Source organism: Punica granatum, chromosome 4 (genome assembly GCF_007655135.1).
Source record: "Punica granatum isolate Tunisia-2019 chromosome 4, ASM765513v2, whole genome shotgun sequence".
Classification (NCBI taxonomy): Eukaryota; Viridiplantae; Streptophyta; class Magnoliopsida; order Myrtales; family Lythraceae; genus Punica; species Punica granatum.
In genome coordinates, this window is record NC_045130.1 from 16,980,716 (window position 1) to 16,993,897 (window position 13,182).

Below are 13,182 nucleotides of genomic sequence, written 5' to 3' on the forward strand. Positions count from 1 at the left end.
GATTTCTTGAGGTTGAATGTGTTTTTTCGTGTTGATTGGACTATGTTTAACCCTTTGTATGATTGAATATTCATCTACACTTGAATATGTATTGATTGCGATTTCGAGCCAAAGGGCCGGGCTTGGGCTTAAGTTTCGAAAAAACCACACACGTGGTGCTTGTTTCAGTCCATAAAGCGAATGGTCGAGAAGACAAACAAAATGAGCTCGAGTCTTTTTTTGTGAACTACGAGCTATCTATATTTGTGAACTAGGATTCAAGTTTTCTGTGGAAGCTGTAAAATCATGGAAGTCTTGTTGCTCTTCAATTACTATATATGCTTCTTTCTTGTTCATACTAGAAAAATATAATGATGCACCATTTGGTTTGCAATGTATGCAGGTCTCTACTTATTAAGTGGAATACTTGTTTGCTCCCTCCGGTCATCATCCTTAACAATGGGACCTACACAAAGGAATTTCTGGAAATCTGTTATTTCCCATCGTAACAGAACCAAGCCCGCATTCAGCTCTAACCAAACACCGGTCTTCCTCAACGTGTACGACTTAATGCCTGCAAATGGGTGAATCGGCTTGCGCGAATCAGTAATAACTCTCGTTCTGTCTATGCAGTGTCAGTCCTAGCTCTTTCCTAGTTTTCCAGAAACCTATTAAAGTTACAATAATCTTTTTTCAGATCAATTTATGTAGAGTTTTGTTCGGTTTGATATACACTTCTTCATTTGCAGGTTTGCGGTGCCACTGCATTCTCCTGCAATCTGTGAAGGTCGCTGCTGTAGGGGTGAATGACAGCAACCTCCAAGAACGTATTGCCCGGAAGAAGAGAACAAGACCACTGCCTTTGGCTGCTTGTCTTCGATGTCATTGCATTGGAAAATGTCCTCATTGTTTCTACCCTGCCATTACAAAATTTGCATCCCACCATAGGAGATGAAGAGGTCGAAATGAAAGAGTCGGTGGTTGCTTGGAGATATCGTATAGTGCTACACTTGTTTCACCATGTCTGAAGTTCAGGATAGCCTGCGTTTTGTTGTTGGGAAATTAAGCAAGTGTTCTGTTCAAAATGCCAATGGAAGGGCTTGCTCATTGGCTGTTCTTGTGGGTGGTACGCCATCGACAAAGTTCGAATGCTGTACCCTTCTAGATTGATCCTTATTGCCTAGTCCTTGTTATTGAACAATCTCGTGCTGCCGGAGAATAAACCGAAGTAGATCGGAGATTTATTCTCTACTTTCTGGTGTTCATTGAGACATATATATATATAGCAAAGGATCACTCTTTCAGGACGGACTTAATTTGATGGATGTTCCTATTGTACTTACAAGTCTTCTTCCCATTTCTCCTTCTAGATTTAACAATCACCGTCGAAAAATCTCTGACTCCGACTTCAAATAAATCTAGTCGGACAATTTTTTTTTTCTTTCCTTTCTTTTGGTGGGCACCTTAATTTAGAAATCCAATGGTTCTTCAATAACCTCTAGTTTGGGCCGAGTCAGAGATAGAACACTACCAATGTGGATAAAATTCAAAGCCGAAACTTTATTTTAGTGAAACAAGTGCCGGATTATCTGGCTAATCAAGCCGGACTACATATGAGACAACTTGGATTGAGCTGGTAATGGTGCACTATGGGAGATGAAACGTGGTCGTTTAAGCTGTTCCGACATGGACAGGTGAGTCAATTCAACCGAACAACCTCGACTTCTGCAAACTGTTTCTATTGCCATATTCATTTGTTCTCTTCCGCATCGTCCATTCCGTTAATTAAGGAAACAAAAGCACCAACATGGACTGAAAGATCTTCCCTTCTATCTTCTCCACCACTATTCCTCCTCAGTTCTTAATGCAGAAGCAGCCAAGAAATCGAAGTCTGTCGCTTTCTCACTTCACTGTGCAGAAGAGTTCAATGGGCATAGGAGGCGGATGCTGCTGCTTCCCAAGCAAGAAGAAAAGGGTTCCCGTTGATCCTCCCGCCGATCAAGATCTTCCCGACCGGGAAAAGGATACCCTTGTTCCTACCCGGAACCAAGAAACCCCCGAAAACGTCGGACGACCTCCTCCCGATGAGAAGGAGGATGTGAAGAAGAAGAAGAAGAAGTTGAGGGTCTTCATCGTCTTCTACTCCATGTACGGCCACGTGGAGATCCTGGCCAGGCGGGTCAAACTCGGGGTTGACTCCGTCGACGGGGTCGATGGTGTCCTGTTCAGGGTCCCCGAGACGCTGCCGTCAGAGGTTTTGGAACATATGCGGGTTCCGGCGAAGGAGGATGATGATGTCCCCTTAGTGGCGGTGGAGGAGCTGGTGGAGGCGGACGGGCTACTGTTCGGGTTCCCGACTAGGTTCGGGTCAATGGCTGCCCAGATGAATACCTTCTTTGAGAGCGCGGACTCCCTGTGGGCCGAGCAGAAGCTCGTGGGGAAGCCAGCAGGGTTCTTCGTCAGCACCGGGACACAAGGCGGCGGCCAGGAGACGACTGCGTATGTCGGGATTTTGTTTGTTTGTTTGATTGTTCTCAGTGAATTACATTGAGGAGTGTGACATTGTAGAATCTTGAGATTCCTGGGAAATCTTTGGCCTGACAATTAGAAGTTAGCAAGGCAACGTAGCATTAATGCATTCGTTATGCATATTGGATTAACCGGTTAAATCGATACTATATGAGAAAGAGGTAGAAGAAAGTCGGAAAATATTCAGCCTGGCAATGAGAAGTTAGCGAGCCAATGTAGCATTAATGCAGCTGGTGTGCATATTGGATAACCGGCTAAATTGATACTTTATGAAGAGGTAGAAGAAAGTTGGGAATCTCATCGTCCAGTGGCCAGGCTGAGAATTTGGCGCTAATGCTCGAGGATTCGGTAAATCCTTGGGGATTATTTCACTGCCAAAGACACTGAAGAATCCCTGCATATATTGGTATCTGTTGTTACACGATTGCTTTGAACTTTGGGGAGTTAAAATTGTCCTGTGATGCCGCTTGCCGGTTTTTGATTTTGTGATGATAATTAGGCTAGTGTTTAGTAGGATAGAATGGTGGTATCAATGGGCATGGCTTGAAAAGTAAAAGCCAATTTGTCAAACGAACTTGTCTTCCTAATCAAGTCTCAACAGGTAGCAACTTGTAGAGAGTTCCGACATAAGGCTTCTTAGAGTTAATAATAATGCTATCGCTAGCTAGAATCGGTGATTACAGAGTTGATATATGCTTTGAACTTGACATTCTGTTCATAACACCATCAGCAAATTTGATCCTGTTATGAAACGCTGATAATCTTATGCCAAGACAGTAGAGATAGTTGAGATGGAATTGCCCATCCTTTTTCTTCTTTGGCCAAGCATGAAACTATTTACTGTCGCTTCTTGTTTTCCTGTGTCTGTATTCGTATATCTTGCTACGGTTCTGACTGTAGGTTCGAGATTGTAAAGTGCCTGACATTTTGGATATTAGGGATTATTGCCATTTGAGCTTCAAAGATGAGTGACATTCTTTTGTTGTCAAGTAACTTGAGTTCTCAGTCCGCATTAGTCTACTTCTTGTGTTTTAATTCTTATCGATCTGTATGATTGATTGGCTCCTAGACCATTACCAACTCATCTAAAAGCTCGACAAATGATGGACCAATATATCTGTATCGCAGATGGACAGCGGTTACGCTACTAACCCACCACGGGATGATCTACGTTCCCATTGGGTACACATTCGGTTCTGGAATGTTTGGAATGGATGCAATCAGAGGAGGCTCTCCATATGGGGCAGGCGTCTTCTCGGGCGATGGCACAAGAGCGCCTAGCGAGACAGAGCTCGCCCTTGCAGAGCATCAGGGGAAGTACATGGCCTCGATTGTCAAGAGGTTCGGCCCAGTCCTGCCTTCTTAGCTTGCTCAGTGATATCGTAATTTTACGGTGTATTGTTTATATCGTGCGATTTTTTTTCTTGTTTTGCTTAATATTTGTACTTACTGTGTCATTTCTTTGTTCATAGAAGTTTCTGAGGTTAGCTGAGGAGCCTATTCTTTTTTTCATGTTCATGAGTCATGTATCTATCTGGTTCGAAAAATGCTTCTTCTTCTGATTGTATGATTCCTTATATGATAATCAAAGGTTTGAGATATCAGGATTGTTTCGTTACCCTGTTGCGATGATACACGGGTTCTAACTTTCACGATTCAGTAAAGTTGGTTAGTTTTCACTGGAGACTACGGGAAAGTGAAATGTAACTACAGGATGAGGCAATTCAATGCAGCATCTAAAGGCGGGTTTTACCCGACCATTGTCGCTCCCTCGGATTCCCAAAATATTATCAAGCGATCATAACCGGTGGCTAATGGTTCTACGAGGACTCGAACTTTGACTTTTACCAAGAAAATCACAGCATTTAACCACCGGATTAAACCTATTGCTTTGTAGTAAAAAATAAATTTCCGGGGTCAAATTAGGTGCAAATATTATCACCCAAAATTCTATCCATAGCAAATTCATTTCCTTTAAATTATACTTTTTGCTTATCCAAAGAAAAAATTCTCTTTTCCATTTCATAAATAGTGTGGGGAAGTAATCCCGCATGGAGCTCAAAAACGCGCCACTTTGGCGCCGTTTCGTCCCAAGGCTCCAAAACGACAGCGCAGCTTCCTCCCCCACTCAGTCTTCGGTCTCCTCTCCCCTCTCCCGTCCGCTCTTCAAGCTTCCGCCAAACTCTCACTCACTGCACAGAGTCAAAGATCCGGCCTAAACCCTAATCCTCCGGCAATGGCCAGATCGCCACTGATCCTCGTGGCCCTGATCTCTCTCATTCCGCTCCTTTGCCACTCCTTCTCCCCCGAGACCCCCACCGGTCGCCGGATCCTCGTCCTAGTGGACGACTTGGCGGTCAAGTCGTCGCAGTCCCTCTACTTCAAGTCCCTCTCCTCCCGAGGATACGAGCTCGATTTCAAGCTCGCTGATGACCCTAAGATCGCCCTCCAGAGATATGGACAGTACCTGTACGATGGGCTTGTCCTGTTTTGTCCGACAGTTGAGCGTGAGTTCTGATGAATTTTTGCTCTTTGTATTGTCCGAGCTGCGTGAAGTGCTCAGTTGATTCGCATAATGGACAAATGTGGAGTTCATGAGCTGATCTGTGGTGGTTTGACTTTTATTTGACTTAGCATGTTCCGGGACATAGAAAGTGCTTGCATCATAGATTAGTTACATTTTGTCGAATACTTGTTTTTCTTTATTTTTATCTGAGAATTTTGCCTTAATTGTGACGCATTTAGGTTTTGGAGGATCGATTGACCAAGCCGCCATCCTCGATTTTGTTGATTCGGGGCACGATTTGATCATTGCTGCTGATGTGCAGTCATCTGATTTGATTCGGGAAATCGCTACTGAGTGCGGAGCTGATTTTGATGAGGTAAAAAGAAAAATGTCCCATTTAGTTTTTCCCCAAAAATTTCCTCTAGTCTGTAAAGTTACGATTGTTTGTGGAGCTACTATACTTGCATTAATATGAAATTCTAGTTCATTTAGCTGTATCTGTATTTGGTGCAGGATCCTGCTGCTATGGTAATTGATCACATTAATTATGCAGTTTCGGAAAATGAAGGAGATCACACAGTGATTGCCAGTGACAATCTTATCAAGTCCGATGTGATTTTGGGAAGCTCTAAAATTGAGGCAAGGACCAGCTATGACATTTTTATGTTTGTTTTTTAGATTGAGATTGGTCTAGGGTAATCCTATGTGATTATCCCTCCATATTTGTTGGATTATATCCTTTCTGACACTGATTAAGTTGTGCACTGCATGCACTCTCGGTTTGTTCAAACATAAAATAGTTAAATTGCGGGAATCAGCGTTTACTTTATTCCCTACTTGTATATTGCTCAGAACATATCTGCAGTGCTTGGTCCATCCTGCTGCTGGACTTGTCTTATAGCTGTACTAGGTGTTTAGTGGTTTATATCTAACAAGTTCCTTTGGGGCTCATGTCAGGCTCCAGTACTTTTTCAGGGGATTGGACATTCGTTGAATCCTGCTAATAGTTTGGTAAGGTCTCAACCTTTTTAGCTTGATGGCCATTACTGACCAGTGTGCATTTCACTAAATTGTTGAATTGAAGTTGAGTTATTTCTCAACTGTGAACTCTGTCCTTATTTTTCCCCTTTTGTGGTTTTGCAATATTTCTAGGTGTTCAAGGTTCTTTCGGCCTCTCCTGCTACCTACTCTGCGAATCCCAAGTCCAAGTTGTCGAGTCCTCCGGCACTGACTGGATCAGCTATATCTTTAGTTTCAGTTATGCAGGTAATTGTTTGTCATATTGTTTGTTTTCCTGTAATCTGTTCCTTCTTTTCTTTTATAGGCTATCTTCAATTGGGCCCTTCTTTAATATCAGAGTTTCTTGTTTCCTGGTATTCCTGCACTGGATGTTCTTCTGATTGACAATCCAAACTCCTAGTAGCGTAATATTGCACAATAATAGGATATAAAAGATGCATCTGAAATTGCTTTATCTACAGTGTCTTCGTGAATAATCATGCCGCATAAGTATACTAGAAAACACGAACATCAATTTGGCAATGTGTCTGGAAATTGCTTTTATTCCCTGCAAACTTGTGTGTCTGTGTTTTGCTTCTATTCCCTGCATGCATATCTGCCTTCTTTCTTGGTAGATAATGTGACAAGGGCATTCATGTGAAGGAGGTTTTTGTTTGTGGTAATATATGGGGTTCTTTATGAAATTATGACAATACTGTTAACCCTTGTTCCTTGCTATTTCAGGCAAGAAACAACGCTCGCATATTGATCTCGGGCTCACTGAGTATGTTCAGTAACAGGTATGCAATAGCTTTAGTTGATGGAAGTTTCTATTTTCTAATGCTTTTCCTTTTCTATTACTAATATAGTTGTCTTTGCAGATTCTTCAGGTCAGGAGTGCAAAAGGCACAGAGCTCCACAAAGTGAGTTTTATTTATGCTTTATTTTTGTTTGTTATTGTAATAGGCTATGATGCTGCTTTTACTCTCAGTATTTCTCACTTCCTGATTGTAGATGTTAAGACTTTCCCTTGAGTGATATTATCCAATGGAAAACATGTTGGACTTATATTGCTCATACAAAATCTTACTATTGCCACCTATTTATCCAGTAATGTTGTGAGGAGGAGAATAAGTTTCTTAAGTTCTTACATATGAACTGGTAATTCTAGAAGTTCATTGATAATGTCTATTAGTGAAACAGCATGACTGTCTTTGAGATATTATTCATTTTTTGGGGATGACATTCACAAGAAATGATATGTTGCAGAATTAAAATATTTGTGGAAAATAGAAGGATCCCCATTTTTGTCTATTAGGTATGACATAGAAATGACAGTTAAGAATGCAAACTTCTGAAATATCTACATGAAAAAATAGCAGAGTATACACTGGTTAATCCTAATTTGTTACGTATTAGCTTGCATATTTTTCCCAATGTTTTATCATTTTATTGTGTGAGCTTGTTATAGGTTTTAGCATGTGATGTTATTCATTGTTTAGGCCGAGTCCTGACTACAGTTGATTCAGAACGGATTGTCCTAATTGTTTAATTCTTTTTTGGTCTTTGTAATTGCTGCAATAAAGTTGCATCTCATTGAATATCTTTTCTGGTCCGTTACCACCAGGCATGAAAAATCAGGGAACGAGCAGTTCCTGACTGAAATTAGCAAGTGGGTATTCCATGAGAGGGGTCATCTCAAGGTGAGAAACCCTAAAGAAGAGATTCAAGACTCTTTTCCACAAATGCCATTTTTATTGGCCCAAGAAGAAATTTGACGTTTTGTTTCAGAACTGTAGCCTCATTCTGGACATCTTTATTTGCCATTGCTCAAACTCCTGGTATATATTTTGACATTTTAAAATCTGATGTGTTGCAGGCTGTGAATGTGAAGCATCACAAAGTTGGTGAAGAAGATGAACCGGCAGTTTACAGGATCAAGGATGACTTGGTAAATTTATTCACCCTTTTGACGTATAGCTACATAAGCACTCCCTTAAGAGTATTCTTGACCTGTTCTCATGTTCTACCTTAGGAGTACTCCGTTGAGATATATGAGTGGTCTGGGTCAAGCTGGGAACCTTATGTCGCAGATGATGTCCAAGTGCAGTTCTACATGATGAGCCCTTATGTGTTGAAGACCTTAACTTCTGACAAGAAGGTGATTTCATATTAGGCAACTTAAATAATTGGTTCTTTCTTGGTGTTCAAGCTTAATGTTTTACCATTGCATCTTCCTGCAGGGCGTTTATTCTACTTCCTTTAAGGTTCCAGATGTGTATGGCGTGTTCCAGTTCAAGGTTGAATATGAAAAGCTTGGATACACCACTCTATCCCTGTCAAAGCAGGTATTTACTGAGAAGGCTACTTCTTCCACAACTGAGAATTTTCTTGAGTTTATAATTAACTGAGATGCTCTCCTTGTCAATATCATATCTTATTCTACTTCTTTAGCGGTTAACATGTACACGTCGTGCATTTTTGAATGAATCATTCTAATCCGCATAAGAGAGTCCTCTCTCTTCGTGTCTTGATACATCATGTAGTACAAATAGAGCACATTGAGACTTATGGTGGGAGAGAAATCATGCTCATGACTTTTTTATGTTGATTATGTATAAGACAGTGTAGAAGACAGTAATTGCAACGCTTTTTTCCTTGAAAAACTTATGCAGATTCCAGTCCGGCCTTTCAAACACAATGAGTATGAAAGATTTATTCCTGCAGCCTATCCGTACTATGGTGCAGCATTCTCCATGGTATGTCATACCCGTCCTGTTCAGTTCCTCACATTCTCATCTATTTCTTGCTCTTGCTTTGTTTTGGATTTGTTTGTTGAAAGTTTAAGATAGTCCTTCGAGCTTTCAACCTCGTCATTTTGATTCGTACTTGCCTTTTGGTTATCTCTTGCATATGCTCGATGTGACTTACGTCTTCTTTCAATGCCAGATGGTGGGATTCTTCCTCTTCTCCTTCGTCCATTTATACAGCAAGTAGATGCCAGTCTTCCTTAGGAGAGACGGAACAATTTGATTTTGGGAATGACAATTTTGTAGCGCTTGTTTGTTACTAAATTATCATGCCATAAGGATACAATGGTTAAATAGGAAAACATTTTCGGGAATTCCTTCAGATCTTTCTTTCTTTGCATGCATTGTCCATGTGGATGAAGAACTTCTTACATTTAGATCCTCCGTTCAAGGTTTGAGATCATAATCAGTACTCAGCAGCTAAGGCACAAGCTGTGAACTGCATTTTCGTGACACTCTCGTAAAGTGTATAAGCTTGTAGTTTCTCGTCTGCAACCTCAATGGTCTTTCCTTTTACGGCTCTATATACTTGAATTGAACGACCTTGCGGTACAGGACCTGATATGGCACAGGATGGGTTGAGTTCGGACCTTTTTATCCTCCTGAGAGTAGACTTAATAAAACAGTTTTAGACCTTTGATTGTGGTGACAGACCAGTCTGTTATGGTAGAGCGCAAACTTTAATTGGTCTGATTTCAAGGCCTGGCCAATTGTCTGCATTCATCGGACTACTGAGACCAATATTGCAAGTCTATCTGGAGACAGGCAAGATCGAGGCTACCCCTGGCCTATCCTGTGATACCGATCCTTATCCTCTTGTAATTCTCCTGATCAGTTAAAATGTTATATGGGCAAGCTTGGGCAATCAATAGAAGGATGACAGAAGGCATAGAAACTATGACATAGTGATAACATGGCAAGACAGGTTTCAACCAGGAACAACAAGAGATGACAAGCTACGAGAAAGCTAAGACGAAAGGAAGGAAATTGATTTTACGGATTTTGTATGGCAAGGAGTAACTAGTAAACACCCCGAAAGAGGTAAAGGGCATTTATCAGCGAAACTCGCCAGCTTTCCTTTCGGCCTCCCATGAATCAGACAAGCACAGATCCCTCAGCTTGTCTGGGATTATGAAGGCCCTCTACTTGAAATGGCAAAACAAGATATCTACGCACAGTCAATGAAATTTTAATTCAGGTGGATGCAGCTAAAACAAAGCAGTAAACTTCGGAAACATCTGATCACCATGACCAATGAATTCATAATTTCAATTTTGTTCCAGTTCCAACATAGATGGAAGCCAAAATGAAACTGTACTCTATAGTGGTTGAGTATCAGTAGTGAGCTTAGGCAATACATCGAGTTTCTCAGGGAGTTCGGCATCTACTTCAACACACCTCTTTTTACTATCTTGTTCATCTTTCTCGTCAGTATCTCCCTCTTCGGCCACTCCGTCATCTGCTTTTGAGCTTGTTTCGCACCGCTTCCTCAGAGGTATCACTTGGAAGAAAGACTCCTTCCAGTCTCTTGTCTCCAAGAACTTGAGAAGGATCTCTATCACTTGATTCACTGTCAGTACCTGCAACCCAGATATCCACAAAATAGCGAACATATCAGAAGCAATCGACTCTTTATTCAGGGTCTTCACTTTTTGAGAGAGAATTAACCCGGTATTTTATATGTTAGAAGGATTGTCCAACTGCAACCTTCGAGAAATCTAAGAAAAAAATCCCCAGATTTCTAGAACCAAAAGAGAAACTAGCATTAGGTGGCATAAGATAATACCTGAGAACTGGACATCTTCAAGTAATTCCCAATCGGCAGTTTCGCAGTTTGAATCTCTTGCTCCTGTGCTTTCTTCATCGTAATCCCTTTACACCGGTTCCTATCCACTAACCCGCCAATTATGTATATTTTGCTGCAGTCGAGTATGTCGAGCACAGTTTCAGAGTCTGCAGTGAGGTACACCAAATTACTCTTTTGCCCCTGAAAAGCCTCGATGTAAGACCCGTTTTCCTTTTCAATTATCCACTTGTCAAACCCGGGCAACATCTGCAATTGGCTCCCTATGCCTCCACTGCACCCTGTCAACCACAGATGGGCTGGAGTTGGAGATCTTCCGTTCACCGCGTAGCAATACATAATCTGTAGGGCTGTATCAGTAAGTTATTAATAGCCACATTGAAGTGAATTTCACTATAGATGAGAATTAGTCATACAAACTGAGACATAAGAAAATCTTGATATGCATGGATAGGATGAGTGTTATATTTTTTCTTCCTAGTTCACCTAAAATTTTTAATAATAGATTGTTACATCTTCAAAAACTCTTACTTTAATGAAGATAATCCTTTTTATGAAAAGAGACACAAACCTGTTGACTAAGGCTGTTGATCTCATTTGAAGACATGAGGTGAGAAAACTCAAGATCAATAACGATCTTCTGCCCATTCTCTTTAGCTCGGGTAAGCCTCTCTATTTTCTTTTCCTTCTCCTCAGAACGTTTCTCCATCCTCTCCTTTCGGAGCCCTTTTCGGGCCTCAATGAGCTTAGAGCGCTCCTCTTCCGGTAGACTCTCAAGGGTATCCTGCCATTCCTTCCGCTTTCGCTCGCCTTCTTTCTTCTTCTGCTCTTTCATTAGGGCCTTTTTCTCAGCTTTCTTTGCCTCAAACCTCTGTTGCTTAAGCAGCTTCTTTTGCTTATTTTTCGAGAAAGGCTGCTGCTCGGAATTAGTTGCATCACCTGTGGTGTTCTGATCCTTCTGTTCCCCAGCTTCCATGTCTTCAGCTGAAATCCTGAATCCGAAACGATACAGTTCCTTCAAACAGCTAGCTACACAGGTCTTTCATCAACCCTACCACCACTTCCCAACAGGGTCTCACTCCAACCTAGATTTTCTCAGAGGGAGACAAAAGATACAAGAAATAAATGTCTCATCCAATAAATCTGAAAGAGGCAATGACTCAAATTGGATTTACGAATACCGAGAGAGAGAAAAAGGCAACTGTTTCGGAGTACAAAACTCAGTCAAAGCTAACATCCCGTTCGGTCCAGTTTTAAACAAAGCCACACTCAATCCAATCCCAATTGGCATTCATCATAGCACATGAATCATAGGACATAATTTTTACAGTTTTCTCTTTAAATGGAGAAATGGATCAAGAAGCTTCAAACATCAAGACAACAGACACCGAGTTCATATAACCAGCAATGCCATTTCCCACTACGGGAGTGAGGTAGCCTTGAACTACATTTGTCAGATATCTCACTGACGAGACTTTGAGCTTGCAATGCAGAAAGCTCGAAACTTTAAAACAGATGAAAGTCTTCAGCTAAAGATATTGGTAATACAAAGAGATGTGTGGCAGAGTTACTAGTAAACGCCCCGAAGAGATCCAGAGTGAGCAGGGCGTCATCAGCGAAACTCCCAACAGTTCCTTTAGGCCTCCCATGAATCAGACAAACACATTATCACATTCTTGCCTGGGATTATGAAGGCCAGCCCAACGTACAATCGCTGCCCACTTAATCAAACCCTAACAGACCATTTTCCTGTGGTTTCATTTCAGAGCAAGAAGAAAGAGGGAAATGGGAAGCTCTCAATGAGCTTCATACCTCAAATTCTCGAGCTCACGGGAGAAGAGGAGAGGGCGGTCCGATTGAGCTCAGCTCAAACTGTCATTTTCTGGTTCATTCGCCTTGATTTTATAGCCGGCTTCATCGCCGGAAACCCTAATTGGTCCATCTGCTTCGTGTCTCGTCTAGGGTTTTTCTCCTCGAGGAGGGAACCACAGTTTTTCTGTATTTCATATCAGCCCCTTACTTTCTACGTAATTATATTTTTGGTCCTCCGACTCTTTTTTCTTGATAGTTTGGTCCTCTCACTCTTGAGCTCGACCTTTGCTTACCTTTGTTTGTATTTGGTCCTTCGACTCTTGAGCTTGACATTTGCTTTTTAGTATTCAAATCCAATTTCTCATTATCTATCTTCATTATATATGCCATCTGATAGTTGTCCCAACAGATACCGACTCTCAGTGGCTCAGGAAATTCCAGGATCCGTCAATGCTCCAGCACATGAAACCACACAAATTAGTACGCGGAACCACACAAAAGTGTCGAATCGAGGGGTGGGGGGTGGGAGCTGATTCGACTCTTCGATGCCATAGTCTTGCAATGATGGCTTGACATGGACCAATTTCACTTCCGTTGATCTGTCAGTAAAGCCTTTTCAAGCTGAAGTCAAAGTGAATATCCATCCACGACAATAGATGAAGCTTCCAGTCGCCTGCCATGATTGTTATGTTAAGAGGCTGCCTAAATCAATTCACATCCATAGGAAGATACAGTCACGCCAA

At 41.5% G+C, this 13,182-nt stretch overlaps 3 protein-coding genes and 2 non-coding genes across 7 annotated transcripts; 2 read left to right on the top strand and 3 right to left on the bottom strand.

Moving 5' to 3' along the window:
* The first annotated feature begins 1,731 nt into the window (after positions 1-1,731).
* LOC116206396 (probable NAD(P)H dehydrogenase (quinone) FQR1-like 1) lies at positions 1,732-4,126 on the top strand. Its single transcript, XM_031539263.1, has 2 exons — positions 1,732-2,478; positions 3,637-4,126. Exons 1-2 carry the CDS (start codon positions 1,844-1,846, stop codon positions 3,872-3,874), a joined length of 873 nt encoding a protein of 290 aa, XP_031395123.1. The 5' UTR covers positions 1,732-1,843; the 3' UTR covers positions 3,875-4,126.
* A 497-nt stretch (positions 4,127-4,623) lies between these two features.
* LOC116203088 (dolichyl-diphosphooligosaccharide--protein glycosyltransferase 48 kDa subunit) lies at positions 4,624-9,318 on the top strand. The gene is made up of 13 exons (XM_031534751.1): positions 4,624-5,015; positions 5,254-5,390; positions 5,528-5,653; positions 5,972-6,025; positions 6,167-6,280; positions 6,758-6,813; positions 6,895-6,936; positions 7,641-7,716; positions 7,893-7,964; positions 8,049-8,174; positions 8,257-8,361; positions 8,689-8,772; positions 8,963-9,318. The coding sequence occupies exons 1-13, from the start codon at positions 4,745-4,747 to the stop codon at positions 9,008-9,010; spliced, it is 1,311 nt and encodes a 436-aa protein (XP_031390611.1). The 5' UTR covers positions 4,624-4,744; the 3' UTR covers positions 9,011-9,318.
* Positions 9,319-9,823: 505 nt separating this feature from the next.
* Positions 9,824-9,953, bottom strand: LOC116206515. The gene has a single exon (XR_004156742.1). It is a non-coding gene; the product is annotated as a small nucleolar RNA snoR83 (small nucleolar RNA).
* A 97-nt stretch (positions 9,954-10,050) lies between these two features.
* Positions 10,051-13,074, bottom strand: LOC116203090 (tRNA (guanine(9)-N1)-methyltransferase). Of its 3 annotated transcripts, none has more exons than XM_031534755.1 (4): positions 12,440-13,074; positions 11,199-11,619; positions 10,610-10,969; positions 10,051-10,403 (listed from the first exon to the last, which is right to left on the bottom strand). In XM_031534755.1, exons 2-4 carry the CDS (start codon positions 11,601-11,603, stop codon positions 10,143-10,145), a joined length of 1,026 nt encoding a protein of 341 aa, XP_031390615.1. In that variant the 5' UTR covers positions 11,604-11,619; positions 12,440-13,074; the 3' UTR covers positions 10,051-10,142. The 3 variants fall into 3 exon arrangements, with proteins under 3 accessions (XP_031390615.1, XP_031390613.1, XP_031390614.1); XM_031534753.1 differs by having other exon boundaries at positions 11,199-11,712; XM_031534754.1 differs by lacking the exon at positions 12,440-13,074 and adding an exon at positions 12,199-12,425 and having other exon boundaries at positions 11,199-11,712.
* LOC116206514 lies at positions 12,180-12,314 on the bottom strand. Its single transcript, XR_004156741.1, has one exon. It is a non-coding gene; the product is annotated as a small nucleolar RNA snoR83 (small nucleolar RNA).
* Positions 13,075-13,182: the final 108 nt, after the last annotated feature.